The 16140-nt window shown below is 45.2% G+C and overlaps 1 protein-coding gene across 1 annotated transcript in view; it reads left to right on the top strand.

Moving 5' to 3' along the window:
• The window catches only part of LOC141052981 (uncharacterized), a 98954-nt gene extending 88041 nt beyond the window's left edge, over nucleotides 1-10913 (top strand). Inside the window, 1 exon segment of the mRNA XM_073550309.1 lies at nucleotides 9991-10913. Coding sequence (XP_073406410.1) covers nucleotides 9991-10913 — 923 coding nt within the window.
• The last annotated feature ends 5227 nt before the right edge of the window (nucleotides 10914-16140 follow it).

Here is a 16140-nt window from a genome sequence, read left to right as displayed (position 1 = left end):
GAAGCCGCCACTGCTGGGGCCGATGCAGGCTGCCGGGTGAGCGGGGGGGAGACGCCGGAGTCGCCACTCTGGAAAGGAGATTGGGGCTCATCGGGACCCGTGGAGCGCGGGCAGCACCATGGTACAGAGAGTACCAAGATGGCCGCTGCCCCAGAAGTAGAGGAGCGGCTTCCGGGTCCCGGAATCAGGCGCATGCGCAGGAGCGCACTCCCCGACCAGCGCGATGCAGGATGGGAGCTTGTCCCATTCTTTCGTACAATTATAAATCTGAAAAAAGCTAAACGAATATGTCAGGAATCAGAGCTTCAAAATGGAGTCGATCAAGTCTACCACCAAAGTCCTGTTCCCAAACTGCTACATGACTGTGTTAGATCTCAGCGACGCCTATTATCACGTCCCTATCCACAAAGACTCTAGAAAATATCTCAGGTTAGCCGTCTCAATAAAGGGCAAGGTAAAAGAATTCCAGTACAGAGCCCTGCCGTTCGGAATATCGATAGCCCCGCGGGTATTCACCAAAATAGTAGCTCATATAAGGGAACAAGACATAATAATAATACCGTATCTAGACGATTTCCTAATAGCAGCAGCTCGGCTCAAAAATGCAGTGAACAGAGAGACAGGGTGATGAACACTCTACAAGGCCTAGGCTGGCTTCAAAATCTAAAAAAATCAAGATTGGAGCCCAGCAGGGTACAAGAATTCTTGGGCCTAACACTAGACTCAAACATTCAGGAGTGTCGCCTCCCAGACCACAAAAAGGAGAAGACCGCTCAAATTACAGCAAGAGCAATCCAAAATCCCTCTATGACACTAAGGAAGGCTATGTCACTGCTGGGTTCCCTATCCGCCTGCCTGCCATCAATTCAATGGGCTCAGTTACACACGAGAGATCTCCAGTGGGACGTATTGGTCCACCAGGCAGCAATAGGGGGTCACCTAGAGGGTCGTATTACCCTAAATTCAAGAACTATTCATTCCCTAGCTTGGTGGGGAAACCAGGAAAATCTGTCCAAAGGGATCCCCTGGGCAACAAAGATAACACACATAGTGACAACGGATGCCAGTCCCACGGGATGGGGAGCACACATGAACAACGAGGTGACTTAGAACGTATGGGGAGATCAAGAACTAAAAGCCTCCTCAAATCAAAAAGAGCTTCAAGTAGTAGGCTATGCCCTGACACACTTCCTACCCCAGCTCCAGAATCACCATGTCAGCATTCTTTTGGACAATCGAGTCACAGTGGCCTATATAAATCACCAGGGGGGAACCAGGTCCCAAGCCCTAATGGACACATCCGCCAAAATCCTCAAACTGGCAGAGGCAAACCTGCTATCTGACAGCCCTACACATTCGGGGTACAGAGAATCAAAGTGCAGACTTTCTGAGCTGCACCCAATTACGACAGGGGGAATGGGTACTAAAGTGGTCCATTTTTCAGCAGATTGTAAAAATGTGCGGAACCCCAGACATAGATCTGTTCGCTGATTTCAAAAACAAAAAAGTAGACACCTTCTGCTCCCTAGATCCCAGAGGGAATCCTCTAACTCTGGACGCGTTTATGCTCCCATGGACACAGAGTCTAACATATGCCTTTCCCCCAATCATGCTCATTCCAGTGGTCCTAAGGAAAGTCAGGGAGGACGGGGCAAGAATGATACTGATAGCCCCTTTCTGGCCCAAAAGAACCTGGTTTTCCTGACTAAGAATGCTCTCAGTAACCGACCCATGGATCCTACCGGATCTCCCGGACCTGCTATCGCAGGGCCCAGTGTTACATCCTCAGGCACCGAACCTCCATTTAACAACATGGAATTTGAGAGGGCACTGATGAGGGACAGGGGATTTTCAGAGAACCTGATGACTACACTACAAAAAGCAGGAAACCGGTTACCATGAGAGCTTACGGCAGAACACGGACAAAATTTCTATCCATTTCTAGGGCAAAGGTTCAGGACGGGGTTCAGATTGATAAGATCCTAGAATTTCTACAAAAAGGCCTAGAACAGGGTCTGGCGGTCAACACATTAAAAGTACAAATAGCGGCGTTAGGCGCCCTCTATAACCATGATGTGGCAGGTGACCCCTGGGTAGCACGGTTTATTAAAGCCGCAACCAGATCTAGGCCAATAGCTAGTCAAAGGTTACCGTCATGGGACCTGAATCTTGTACTTTCAACACTGACAGGCCCTCCATTCGAACCAATTCACTCGGCACCCCTAAAAGTCCTATCACTTAAAACGGTGCTTCTGGTGGCACTAACATCAGCTCGAAGAGTGAGCGATATTCAAGCCTTGTCAGCAAGGCCTCCTTTTACAAAAATTCTAGAGGATAGAGTCATCCTAAAACCTGACCCGGCCTATCTACCTAAAGTATCATCACATTTCCACAGGTCCCAAGAGGTAGTCCTTCCGTCCTTCTGCCCAAATCCAAAAAATAAGGGAGAAGAAAAATTCCACACTTTAGACATTAAAAGGTGCCTAGTACAGTACTAAGAGGCCACCAAAAAATGTAGGAAGGAAGGCTCTCTCTTTGTGTGCTTCCAGGGTCCTCGGAAGGGGCTCAAAGCATCCAAAAGTACTCTGGCAAGATGGATAAGGGATGCGATTGCCCTGGCATATTCATCCAGCGGGAATACCATCCCAGAGGGGCTGAGAGCTCATTCCACAAGGGCAATGGCGACCTCATGGGCTGAAAGATCTGAGGTATCAATAGAACAAATCTGTAAGACGGCCACCTGGTCATCACCTTTTGACCTTTTTTAGGCACTATAGATTAGATCTAACCTCTACATCTGACCTGACCTTCGGGAGAAGGGTCCTTCAGGCGGTGGTCCCTTCCTAAGCTACCAATCTCTGTAATTCTCTCCGTGGTGCTGTCATGGGTGAGAGAGAATAGCTTAGTTACTCACTGATAATGGTGTTTCTCGGAACCCATGACAGCACCCGCTTATTCCCCTCCCCTTCACGAGTATGGTGGGCACGTTTTTACTGTTAGTAGAGTGTTTCTGTTTAGGCACGGTGCCTTGATAAATAAGCAGTATTATAATATTGTGTATATATTTCTGTTGTCTAACTAACCTGGAGACCCTCTGATGCTCTGTAACCAACTGAAGGCGGAGGAGAGGTACCGCCCTTTTTATCTGTAGGTTCCTGTCCCTAAAGGGCGGATCCCCTCTCTCCGTAGTGCTGTCATGGGTTCCGAGAAACACCGTTATCGGTAAGTAACTAAGCAATTTTTTTAAATGCGGTACCCAAAACTGGACACAGTATTCCAGATGAGGTCTGACCAAAGAGGATTAGAAAGGGAGCATTACTTCACGTGATCTAGACTATATGCTTCTCTTAATACATCCCAGAACCGTCTTTGCCTTTCTTGCTGTTGCATCACACTGTTGACTCGTGCAGTCTGTGATCTATTAGTATACACAAGTCTTTTTCACACGTACTGTTGCTTAGTTATATTCCTTCCATTCTGTACATATCATTTTTGCTTTTCTTACCCAGTTGTAGAATTTTGCATTGCTCCCTGTTAAATACCATTATATGAGTTACTGTCCATTGCTCAAGCTCACCACCCATCTTGAAAAGTTTCCCCCCTTCCATATACTAATGTGCCACAAACAGGAAGTTGATATCACCAACCATTCCCATTTTATTTAGGTGTATCCACGTAAATGGCCCACCCTGTAGATCCTTCTGAATCCTTTTTCCAGGTCACCACCTGACAGCACACCTGGAGGACGTCCTTCTCATCCGTAGTGGGACAGGAAACCACGAGAGTCTAAAAGGACCCTCCCTCTACCATCCCACAGTGTTTTTTCCTGTCCCACTGCGGATAGGAACGACGAGAGGAGATCCAGCCGTTCTGCGCAGAGGGTCAGGATCGGGGGGCCCAGCCTTTCCCTTCCTACCGGGAAAACTCTGCAAGCTGAAACCCAGCACAGGGTCCCTCAGCCCCTCCAGTGTAGCGCTGCTCCTGGAGAAGGGGTCGCTTCCCGACGGGGGGCTCTCGACCCCGGACTGCACTGCCACCACCGATGTAGGTACCGGGGCCGCCTCTACGGACTCCACGTGCCCCGCAAGTGGACCTCGGCGGAGGATCGCCGCACTTCTCCCCCTTCCCGCTGTAAGCGGTAACAGCGCCTTGCCTGGGGAGCCAGAGGCGCGCTACTTTCGGCCATACAGAGCACGTGTGCGCGCGCCATCCAGGAGGCGGGTCTTCCGACCGGGACGTCACTTCCGGTCGTGTCACCGGACCCGAACGTCACTTCCGGTCGCGTCATTAAAGACGACCGCCCTGCATTCAGGAAGTGCCGGCATCGCTGAGAAGGGGCAGACTCTGTGCAGTGGAGCGGATCGGCAGCGCGGCAGGACAGAAGACGCAACAGCGGTATGCAGGCCCTGCGGTGTAAGGGCCGGACACCACCTCCCGGCCACTTACACGGTTTGATGTCTCCGCAGGCAGACAGCCACAGGGAACCTTATCCATCGATGATGGAGGACCAGGCAAAGACGGAGACAGGAACGGAAAGCCAGGGACACGTGAGTAGTCTCATATGAGGTCATGGCAGGGCCCCAGTAAAACAGACCCCACAGAACACGTACTTTGTGTTCCAGGGGGGAACCTCCACCTCAGAAAGGAAGAAGAAAGATAAGAAGTGTCCCGTCTGCTCTAAGAAGCTAAAGGACACATGGCAAAAAAACCCTCTGCGACGCATGTACAAAGCGCATAATGGGGGAAGAACAGGCTACGCTCATGTCTAACATGAGGGCAATAATTAGAGAGGAAGTACAAGCTTCGGTGTCCGGAGCCATGTCCCAAGCCCCGCAGAACCCTCAGGTATCCAGGAAGAGGCAGAGGGAGTCAGGCACGTCTTCTGAGGACATCCTGTCCGAATCAGACGCAGAGGAGGAGTTCAGAGAGCACCTGGAAAGAGGGAGAAAGTATCTCTTTGCATCCGGCGATACGGATGAGCTATTGGGGGCAGTCCGGCAGACTATGCAGATTGAGGAACACCAGACTACCCTCTCAATACAGGATGAGATGTTCGGGGTCTGCGCTCCCAGACCTCAATGGTCTTCCCAGTAAATACCCATATACGGGCCATGATATTGGACGAATGGGAGGAAGCAGAGAAAAAATTGACTATCCCCCGAGACTTCAGGCTTCGCCTGCCGTTTGACCCAGAAGAGGTCAAGGTCTGGGAAGAGGTCCCTAAAATCGATATCCCAGTAGCAAGGGTATAAAAAAAGACAGCCATTCTGTTCGAAGACTCCTCAAGCTTAAAGGAGCCCCTAGATCGGAAGGCAGACGGGCTCTTGAAGAGGGCCTGGGAGAGTTCAGCGGCAGTCATAAAAACAAATATAGCCGCGACATCAGTGGCACGCTCCATGCATCTATGGATAGATGATTTAGAGGAGCATTTGTCAGATAGAACTCCGAGGGAAACTATTCTAAAATCTCTTCCCTTGTTAAAGTTAGCCACGGGGTTTTTGGCTGACGCCTCAGCAGAGTCCGTTAGATTTACGGCCAGAACCCAATCACTGTCCAACACAGCCAGAAGAGCTATCTGGCTTAAAAGTTGGTCGGGTGACATGCAGTCCAAGAATAAACTGTGCTCAATTCCCTTCTCGGGAGGCAGAGTCTTCGGACCTGTGCTTGATGATATCTTAGAGAAAGCGTCAGACGAAAAAAAGGGGTTCCCCGAAGAGAAGCGTAAGAGGTATCAGCCCTTTCGTAGACCCCGTTACAATCAGAGAACGGACTACAGAGGGAAGGGGAAGTCAGGTCGATGGAGCTACCCCAAAGGGGGTGAGGGTAGGAATAGGAGCAGAGATGCCATCTTCTCCGGCCCAGGGTCTAGCTCCCGGAAGAAATGACGCCACCAGTGTAGGGGGGCGACTGCTCAGGTTCAAGGAAGAATGGCGGGAGGTTACCACCAGCCCCTGGGTACTGCAGGTAATTTCTCAAGGATACAGGATAGAATTCAGCTCCCTACCCTCAAACAGGTTCCTAGTAACCAGCTCTCGACTCTGTCCGGCCTCCCCCATGTGGTTAGATATCCAGGACCTCCTAGAAATGGAGGCAATCAGACCAGTGCCCACGCAAGAAGAGGGAAGGGGACACTACTCGAGCCTCTTCGCGATAAAAAAACCGTCGGGGGAGACTAGGACCATAATAAATAAGCCCTTAAACAAGTGGGTATCATACAAACGCTTCAAGATGGAGTCAATAAGATCCACGGTTCCACTCCTGGGAGAAGCGGTGGTAATGTGCACATTAGATCTAAAAAGCGCATATTACCACGTCCCCATCCACCCAGACCAACAAAAATATCTCAGGTTTGCGGTCGAGAAGGAGGGCAGGGTTCACCACTACCAGTTTCGCTGTCTCCCCTTCGGCCTAGCATCAGCCCCAAGAGTTTTCACGAAGATAATGGTAGAGGTTGTGGCCTATCTAAGAGCCCAAAACATCACGGTGATCCCGTACCTAGATGACTTCTTGATTGTAGCAGATTCAGCAGCCCAGCTCAGAGTCGACTGTCAGTCCTCGATCGCCACACTGCAAAAGTTGGGCTGGATAATAAATTGTTCGAAATCAGATCTTATACCCAAACCCAGAATAAAATTTTTAGGGGTCATGCTGGATTCAGAAAGAAGAATGTCCTATCTTCCAGAAGAAAAGCAGACCAACATACCAAGGAAGATCCGCCAGTTCTCAAAGAACTGAGTGTCGATCAGGGACGCAATGAGGATTCTGGGACTGATGACTTCGTGTATCTCCTGTGTCAGATGGAGTTAGTTCCACTCCTGCAGACTGCAACAGGCAGTCCTAGCAGCTTGGGACAAAAGTCAAGGCTCACTAGACAAGAAGATACAATTAATTCCCCAGGTCAGAAGGTCGCTGCTGTGGTGGACCATCCCGAGAAACCTAAAAACCAGTGTCTCATGGATTCAGTCCCCAGAGGTCGTAGTAACCACGGACACAAGTCTGTACGGCTGGGGGGGATACATCGGAGAAGAGTACTATCAGGGGCGATGGAGTCGGGAGGACAGCAACAGGTCCTCCAACTTCAGAGAACTAAAAGCGGTCTGGAAGGTACTACTCGTCGCCTGGCCTCGGGTGAAGAACAGGCACGTCAAGATATTTTCGGACAATACCACAACAGTAGCCTTTCTCCGCCATCAGGGCGGACTGAAACACCCGGCACTACAGGGCTTAGCAGACCAGATCTTCAGATGGGTGGAAAGAGAGGTCCTCTCAATCTCAGCAGTACATCTGGAGGGCACCAGCAACCAGGTTGCGGACTTTCTCAGCAGGAGAAGAATAACCGCAACGGACTGGGAACTCAATGAAGAAGTGTTCAGCAGCCTGTGCGATCGCTGGGGACAACCAGAAATAGACCTGTTTGCGGACAAGGGGAATGCAAAGGTCAGAGCCTTTTACTTCCTAAACCCGGCAGGAAACCCGACGGGGATAGACGCTCTGTCGCAGCCGTGGAACAAGGGCTTACTGTACGCCTTCCCGCCTCTAGCTCTCATCCCAAGAGTTCTCAGGAAGATCTACGAGGACGGAGCCAGGGTCATATTGGTAGTTCCCTATTGGCCAAGAAGAAGCTGGTTTCCTCTACTCAGGAAGATATCACGGGAAGACCCCATTCTCCTGCCAAGAAGAGAAGACCTTCTTCACCAGGGTCCGGTCTTCCACAAAAGGCCAGAAGCCCTCAAACAATCAGCCTGGATCCTGAGCGGCAGCTCCTAAGAACGAAGGGTCTATCGGACGAAGTTATATCCACTCTACAAGCAAGTAGGAAACCCGTAACAGCAGCAATATATAGCAAAATTTGGAAAAAATTTTGCAGCTTCTGTGGAGAGGCGACAGTTGAAACTGACCAACCTCACATCCCGAAGGTCCTTGACTTCCTACAGGCAGGGTTCAAAAAGGGCATCAGACCTAGCACCCTGAGAGTGCAGATTGCAGCCTTAAGCGTATTCTATGACACAACCCTATCATCTCACCCCTGGATAGCCCGGTTTTCAAGGGCTGTGCAGAGACTTAAGCCCTTGATAAGAAGGACCGTCCCTCCTTGGGACCTTAATCTAGTGCTTAACGCGCTATGTAGACAGCCATACCAGCTAGGAGTAGAAATAACTATCGGTAACCTCTCTCTGAAGACAGCGTTCTTAGTGGCTGTTACGTCAGCCAAAAGATTAGGGCCTGGAGTTCCCCTATCGGTTCAGGATCCCTACTTACAAATATTCGACGACCGGTTAGTCCTGAAACTCGACCCGGCTTTTCTCCCCAAGGTGATCTCAGATTCAAACATGAATCAGGAGGTAGTGCTCCCCTCATTTTGTCAGTTTCCTAAAAATAGCAAGGAGGAAGCTTACCATAACTTGGATGTTAGGGAAACAGTGCTCAGGTACCTGGACGCAACCAGGCCTTGGAGGCAGGATAATAATCTCTTTGTCCAGTTCAGAGGCCCTAATAAGGGGAAAAAGGCATCGAAATCCACAATAGCAAGGTGGATTAAATCCGTTATTAGCACAACGTATAGAGCACAGGGTCAGAGCCCCCCGGGGAGCCTTAGAGCCCACTCAACTAGGGCCATGGCCACATCATGGGCAGAGAGGGACGGAGCCTCGGCAGAACAAATCTGCAGAGCCGCATCTTGGGCCAGTCTCAGTACGTTTTCTAAACATTATAAATTAGACGTGGCCTCCGCACAGTTGGCTTTTGGGAGAAAGGTACTCCACGCGGTAGTCCCACCCTAGGACCAATATTCTTTGGTACTACTCCAGGTGTGCTGTCAGGTGGTGACCTGGAAAACGGTAATTAGACCTACCGGTAATTGTGTTTCCAGGAATCCATCCTGACAGCACTATTAGTTCCCTCCCGTTAAACGTGTCCATGCAATTGTGATGTAACATGTGTATGGAAAATGTTGGTTTGAATAAAATTTATTTTTTGTCTAAATCCATCCAGAGGTGTTACTTTGTGAAATCACTGTGGGATGGTAGAGGGAGGGTCCTTTTAGACTCTCGTGGTTTCCTGTCCCACTACGGAGGAGAAGGATGTCCTCCAGGTGTGCTGCCAGGATGGATTCCTGGAAACACAATTACCGGTAGGTCTAATTACCGTTTTCTGTCTTCTCTAGTGTTAGCTGTCCCTCCTAGCTTTGCATTGTCTTCAAATTTGATTATTTTACGTTCAGTTCCCTTAGCTATATCATTTATAAAAATGTTGAGCAACACTGATGGCAATGATATATTACTCTGGGTGTTCTCCTTAATATGACAATATTCTATCTATGGTTGTACACGATTATTTGGCCACATGGCAGTGCTCAGAAGAGAAGGACATTTGGATATTGAAACACACATTTGCTGGAATGGTTGTTCAGACACCTTACCATGCAGAAACTAGAACAATAGAAAATCCCATCAATTGGAATTTATATGGTAGTGACTATTTTGACCCCATAGGCACTTTTTGGTATTTGGCACACAGTGGATGTTGCAGAGTAAAGTTCATCCTGCTACAGCAATACTAGACATGTGGATGCTAAGTGAAGTTTGGGCACACTGCAAGGCTCAGAAGGGGAATTGCTGTATTGGTTTATGGAAGCCATGTTGCTTTTCAAGAGTCAGTAGAAATGTGGAAACCTATTTTACCATCATGGACCTATGTAGGAGCCTTGCTTTTTGCTGGATGAGTAGAAGTTTTAATTGGTATAATTTTTGGATACACCATGTGTTTGATTTTATGGCTTTTGATTCCAATATTTGGGAGGCAGTATGTACAAAGACAGTGGAAAATCATGGTCTACTGCTTCATGGCTTAAGGTCTACTGTTTAATTGTGAACTGCTATTGTCTTACTGAATAATTTGAATTGAGATATTGCTATCCATCTTTCATGTACGAATATTGTAAAATTATAATTAACAATGTTTTATTCAAAAATATTTCATTCTACTTTTTAGCAGATGACAGTAGCAGGAGATCAGAGGGACATCTGACATCTTATTTAAAATCGGATGACCTTTGTAGCACACAAGAAACAAAAGAAGATAAAGATTTTTCAGATAGACCTTCATCTTCTCGCAGTGAAGATATATCATCTGATCCTGTTAAACAGGTCCTATCTTCTGATTCATCACAGAAATATTTTAACAGCAAAACAAATCTTGTGAAACAGATGAGAACTCACACACTGGAAAAACCATATTCATGTTCAGAATGTGAGAAATGTTTAGCATCTGAGTCACATCTTACTGTACACGAGAAAATTCACAAAGGGGAAAAGTCATATTCCTGCTTGGAACACGGGAAATATTTTAAACAGAAATCAACTTTTGTTAGACAGGAGAGCACTCACACAAAAAAGAAGCCATATTCATGCACAGAATGTGGGAAAGTTTTTAAGTATAAATCACGTCTTGTTGCACATGAAAGAATTCACACAGGGGAGAAGCCATATTCATGCTCAGATTGTGGGAAATATTTTAGCCAGAAATCAATTCTTGCTGGGCACCAGAGAATTCACTCAGGAGAGAAGCCATATTCATGTTTAGAATGTGAGAAATATTTTATGCTTAAATCCCATCTGGTTAGACACCAGAAAATTCACACAGGGGAGAAGCCATATTCATGTTCAGCATGTGAGAAATGTTTTAGCCAGAAATCGCATCTTGTTGTACACCAGAGAATTCACACAGGGGAGAAGCCATATTCATGCTCAGATTGTGGGAAATATTTTAGCCAGAAATCAATTCTTGTTAGACACAAGAGAATTCACACAGGGGAGAAGCCATATTCATGCTCAGAATGTGGGAAATGTTTTAGCTCTAAATTAAGTCTTGTAAGACATATGAGAACTCGCACAGGTGAGAATGTTCCATTCTGAGTATACCCTAATACAGCATAATCATAACTTATGATGGATGTTGCATACTTAATCCTACACTTGGGTCCCGTTTTATTAGCCAATTTTGATCCAACATTAGATGAACATTTGTAAAATTCTGTATGCTATATTTGAGCAAAAAATAGTATAAGATTTTGTTTATTTGATCCCACTTCATTCTCCCATATACTTTTTCCTGTTCCCTCATTATGGCATAAGATATCCAGGATAATATCTTACTATTGCAATTATTCAGTAACAAATCGGATGTTTTTTGTTTTTTTGTTTTTTTGGTTTTTTTTTAAAATCTCCCTTTTTCCATAAAGTTAAACAGGTCCTATCTTCTGATTCATCACGGGAATATTTTAACTGCAAAACAAATCTTGTTAAACAGATGAGAACACACACACTGGAAAAACCATATTCATGTTCAGAATGTGAGAAATGGTTTGTATCTGAGTCACTTCTTACTGTGCACAAGAAAATTCACACAAGGGAAAAGTCATATTCCTGCTCGGAACATGGGAAATATTTTAAAGAGAAATCAACTCTTGTTAGACAGGAGAGCACTGACACAAAAAAGAAGCCATATTCATGCTCAGACTGTGGGAAAGATTTTAAGTATAAATCACATTTTGTTGCACATGAAAGAATTCACACAGGGGAGAAGCCTTATTCCTGCTCAGAATGTGGAACATATTTTAAACTGAAATCTCATCTTGTTAGACACCAGAGAATTCACACAGGGGAGAAGCCATATTCACGCTCAGATTGTGAGAAATATTTTAACCAGAAATCAAATCTTGTTGCACACCAGAGGATTCACACAGGAGAGAAGCCATATTCATGCTTAGAATGTGGGAAAGATTTTAAGCTTAAATCTCATCTTGTTAGACACCAGAGAACTCACACAGAGGAGAAGCCATATTCATGTTCATAATGAGGGAAATATTTTGGCTCTAAATTAAGTCTTGTAAGAGATGAGAGAACTCACACAGGTGAGAATGTTCCATGATGGGTATACAATACAGCATAATCATAACTTATGATGGATGTTGCATACCTAATCCTACACTTGGGGTGCCTTTTGTTAGCCAAATTTGATCCAACATATGATGAACATTTGTAAAATTCTATACTCTATATTTGAAGAAAAAAATAGTATAAGATTTTGTTTATTGTTAATTGATCCAACTTCACTCTCCTATTTTACTTTTTCCTGTTCCATCATTATGACATTAGATACCCAGGATAATATTATCTTACTACTGCAATTACACAGTAACAAATAGGTTTTATTTTAAAAATATCTCTTTTTCCATAAAGGGTTTTTTCCCCATGAACAAAGTACATTTTAATCAATAAATCTTGGAGTAAAAATAAGTTTCACAATTGGATGTGTTAAAAGATTGCTCCTGTGCGGAGAGAACCTTATAAATGTGCCCCTGCTGTGTACTGTGTAATGGCTGTGTCTGACCGTACAGGGACATGGTCTGAACATACCACATGTCCTGGGAAGGGGAAAAAACAATAGGATATAGACAGGACAAGGTGGGATCACAGCTGATTCTACCTGTGAGGTCAAATATTTTAACTGGAATTGAGATGTTTTACCTCGCAGAATCTGTGATGCCACACTGTCCTGCCAGTATACTCTCTTTTACTTCCTCACCTGCCCAGGAGCTGTGATCTGTTAAGACCATTTTCCTCCATGGTCAGACACAGACATTACACAGTACACAGCAGGGGCACATTTATACGATTATCTCAGCACAGGAATATATTTTTTTTTAACATATCCAATTGTGGAACTTTATTACTCCAAGTTCTCTTGATTAAAATGTACTTTGTACAGGGGCCAACAACTGAAAAGCCCGCTACTGCAATTATAGCTATGAAAAACACAAAGGAATTCAGAACTGGCAATCCCCCCCTTCTAGAGATAAAGCAGCCTAAGTGTACGCTGGATGCTTCTCCAAATATGGTTTTAGAATAAATTTTGTGATTTTATTTTAAATACTTATTTAGTATCCTTTTTGGGCTATTTGAAAGCACTAACAAAATACTAGGAATATATATTTTTTTTTAATCAGATATTTTTATTTCAAATTTTAAGGGGAAATTACAATAAAACACCCTCCATACCTTTCCTTTCTCCCGATCTGGAATGCTAGCATTCAATTATCTATAAAGAGACCCCCTGTACAGAAATATTGGGGCTTCAGCAACATCATATGTTATACAGAAGAATAGCGCTATCTCCATAGTTCTCTGTACAAGGACATATAGATCAGACAAGGTCTCATATTCAGGCAGTTTCTATTATTCTCAATCGCTCTTTATATGAATAAGATCAGTGAGTCTTATTATACCGAGCAGAGAATCTCCTGAGACAAAGACCCCATCCCGATCTTACACACTGGAGGTCAGGCCCGGAGTATCCAGCTACGGGGCCCGGATTCTCTCATTTTTGACTCTAGTGCTTCTTGTAGAATAAATCCCTTTCTCATACAGTCCTGTAGTAATGACTTTGTTAATGACGTTTTGTAAGAGGGTGAATCTGAATCCAACTAAATGTTATCAATTTATGTGTAAGAAACAATAAACGTCCTACCGCAGTTTTACCATGTGTGTAGTGTCATTTCTTTAACCCTAACAAAAAAAGCTTGGGGTCTCCGACCAAACCTGCTGATTATGGTATATTTTCAATTGTAGGTTGGGCCACTCAACACTGTCAGCTGCTTTGTGCGGCATCCAATGAGAATATGGTCCCTCCTCTCTGATTATCTGATGGGATCTGAAGGCTTAAGAGATGCCTAATATTTATGGAGGTGGAATTATCAGACATAAATATGGTTTTCTACTGATGTATGATTGGATATAGAATATAGTATTATCCACTATCTATTGGCCAGTACTTTTCCCAATATTTAGACATAAGCTGTCTAAAGAGAGACAGTTCAGTGTGAACCTGGTAAGAAGGCATCTTTCCCAGACTTTGGCAAGACAACAACAATGGTGTACTGCACTGATGGTGGCAAAGATCCCCTAACCAGACATTTATTAAACACGTCCACTAGCTTGGGTGACAAAATATCTTTATTTCTTTTGTATATTTTCCTTGGAAGGCCATCCACCCAAGGAGGATTTTCAGTGGTCATAGATCCTATAGTTAAAATGGTTCCAAGATTAGAGAAGCTTTAGGAAAGTCTCTTGATTCCATAGATGGTGTTGCCAGTTTGGCCTGATGAAGAAATGACATGACCTCATTCACTGTTTGCGATACTGTAGAAGCATTTTCTCAGTATGGTAGGTGAATCATGTTGTAGATGAGCGATATGTACAACTCCTTGTTAGGGATTAGTTACATTTTCCCATTCTTCAAAATGTTTAAAGAAGAATTATTTCCTATCGGCCATGACCATCCGGTAGTTTTAGTCTGTGCTCTGTGTAAACTGTCCTAGGTTCTCTCTAAAGGGTCTTGCACAAATCTGTCTTAAGCCTCCCTCAGTGTCTGGTGTAAGGGCTCACATTTATCTTATTTATGCTCTTTAATGGCTCCCCTAAAATCTTCTTTCATTGTTTCACATGCTCCATGCATCGAGGCTGTCCCCTCATGCATCCGAAAGCATTCAGAAGGTGGATTCCCTATTGCTCCCCACTATCAATCACTGGTAAACAAAAAGGCTTAGTTTCCAAAGTTTAGGTATCATAACCCCATATACACTCACTGGCCACTTTATTAGGTACACCTGTCCAACAGTGTGTTAAGACTTAATTTCTAATCAGCCAATCACATGGCGGCAACTCAGTGCATTTAGGCATGTAGACATGGTCAAGACAATCTCCTGCAGTTCAAACCGAGCATCAGTATGGGGAAGAAAGGTGATTTGAGTGCCTTTGAACGTGGCATGATTGTTGGTGCCAGAAGGGCTGGTCTGAGAATTTCAGAAACTGCTGATCTACTGGGATTTTCACGCACAACCATCTCTAGGGTTTACAGAGAATGGTCCGAAAAAGAAAAAAAATCCAGTGAGCGGCAGTTCTGTGGCCAGAAATGCCATGTTGATGCCAGAGGTCAGAGGAGAATGGGCAGACTGGTTCGAGCTGATAGAAAGGCAACAGTGACTCAAATTGCCACCCGTTACAACCAAGGTAGGCAGAAGAGCATCTCTGAACGCACAGTGCGTCGAACTTTGAGGCAGATGGGCTACAGCAGCAGAAGACCACACTGGGTACGACTCCTCTCAGCTAAGAACAGGAAACTGAGGCTACAATTTGCACAAGCTCATCGAAATTGGACAGTAGAAGATTGGAAAAACGTTGCCTGGTCTGATGAGTCTCGATTTCTGCTGCGACATTCGGATGGTAGGGTCAGAATTTGGCGTAAACAACATGAAAGCATGGATCCATCCTGCCTTGTATCAACGGTTCAGGCTGGTGGTGGTGGTGTCATGGTGTGGGGAATTTTTTCTGGGCACTCTTTGGGCCCCTTGGTACCAATTGAGCATCGTTGCAACGCCACAGCCTACCTGAGTATTGTTGCTGACCATGTCCATCCCTTTATGACCACAATGTACCCAACATCTGATGGCTACTTTCAGCAGGATAATGCGCCATGTCATAAAGCTCGAATCATCTCAGATTGGTTTCTTGAACATGACAATGAGTTTACTGTACTCAAATGGCCTCCTCAGTCACCAGATCTCAATCCAATAGAGCATCTTTGGGATGTGGTGGAATGGGAGATTCGCATCAGGGATGTGCAGCCGACAAATCTGCGCCAACTGTGTGATGCCATCATGTCAATATGGTCCAAAATCTCTGAGGAATGCTTCCAGCACCTTGTTGAATCTCTGCCACGAAGAATTGAGGCAGTTCTGAAGGCAAAAGGGGGTCCAACCCCTTACTAGCATGGTGTACCTAATAAAGTGGCCAGTGAGTGTATATCGGAAACTTAGGACCACTATGAGAAGAATGATCTGACAATGTTCGAGAAAGAAGGCCAATACTATGTATGGATATGGAAATTTGCATACATCCAGTATTCTTGTAAGTTAATATTTTGTGTCACACCCTTTGGTATAAATAACTGTAAATAACTACAGATGCTTGCCATACCCATCAACAAGCTTCTTTCACCTTGCATGTGGTGCAGGGTGGTAGCCATTGGCAAGATACTAGTCTCTTGCACCCCTGATCATTACATGAAGGTGGGGGTCCTGGC

This window comes from Dendrobates tinctorius, unplaced genomic scaffold, assembly GCF_039654945.1.
Source record: "Dendrobates tinctorius isolate UK_male_01 unplaced genomic scaffold, ASM3965494v1 ptg000164l, whole genome shotgun sequence".
Lineage (NCBI taxonomy): Eukaryota > Metazoa > Chordata > Amphibia > Anura > Dendrobatidae > Dendrobates > Dendrobates tinctorius.
This window is presented reverse-complemented; position numbering and strand designations above follow the sequence as displayed.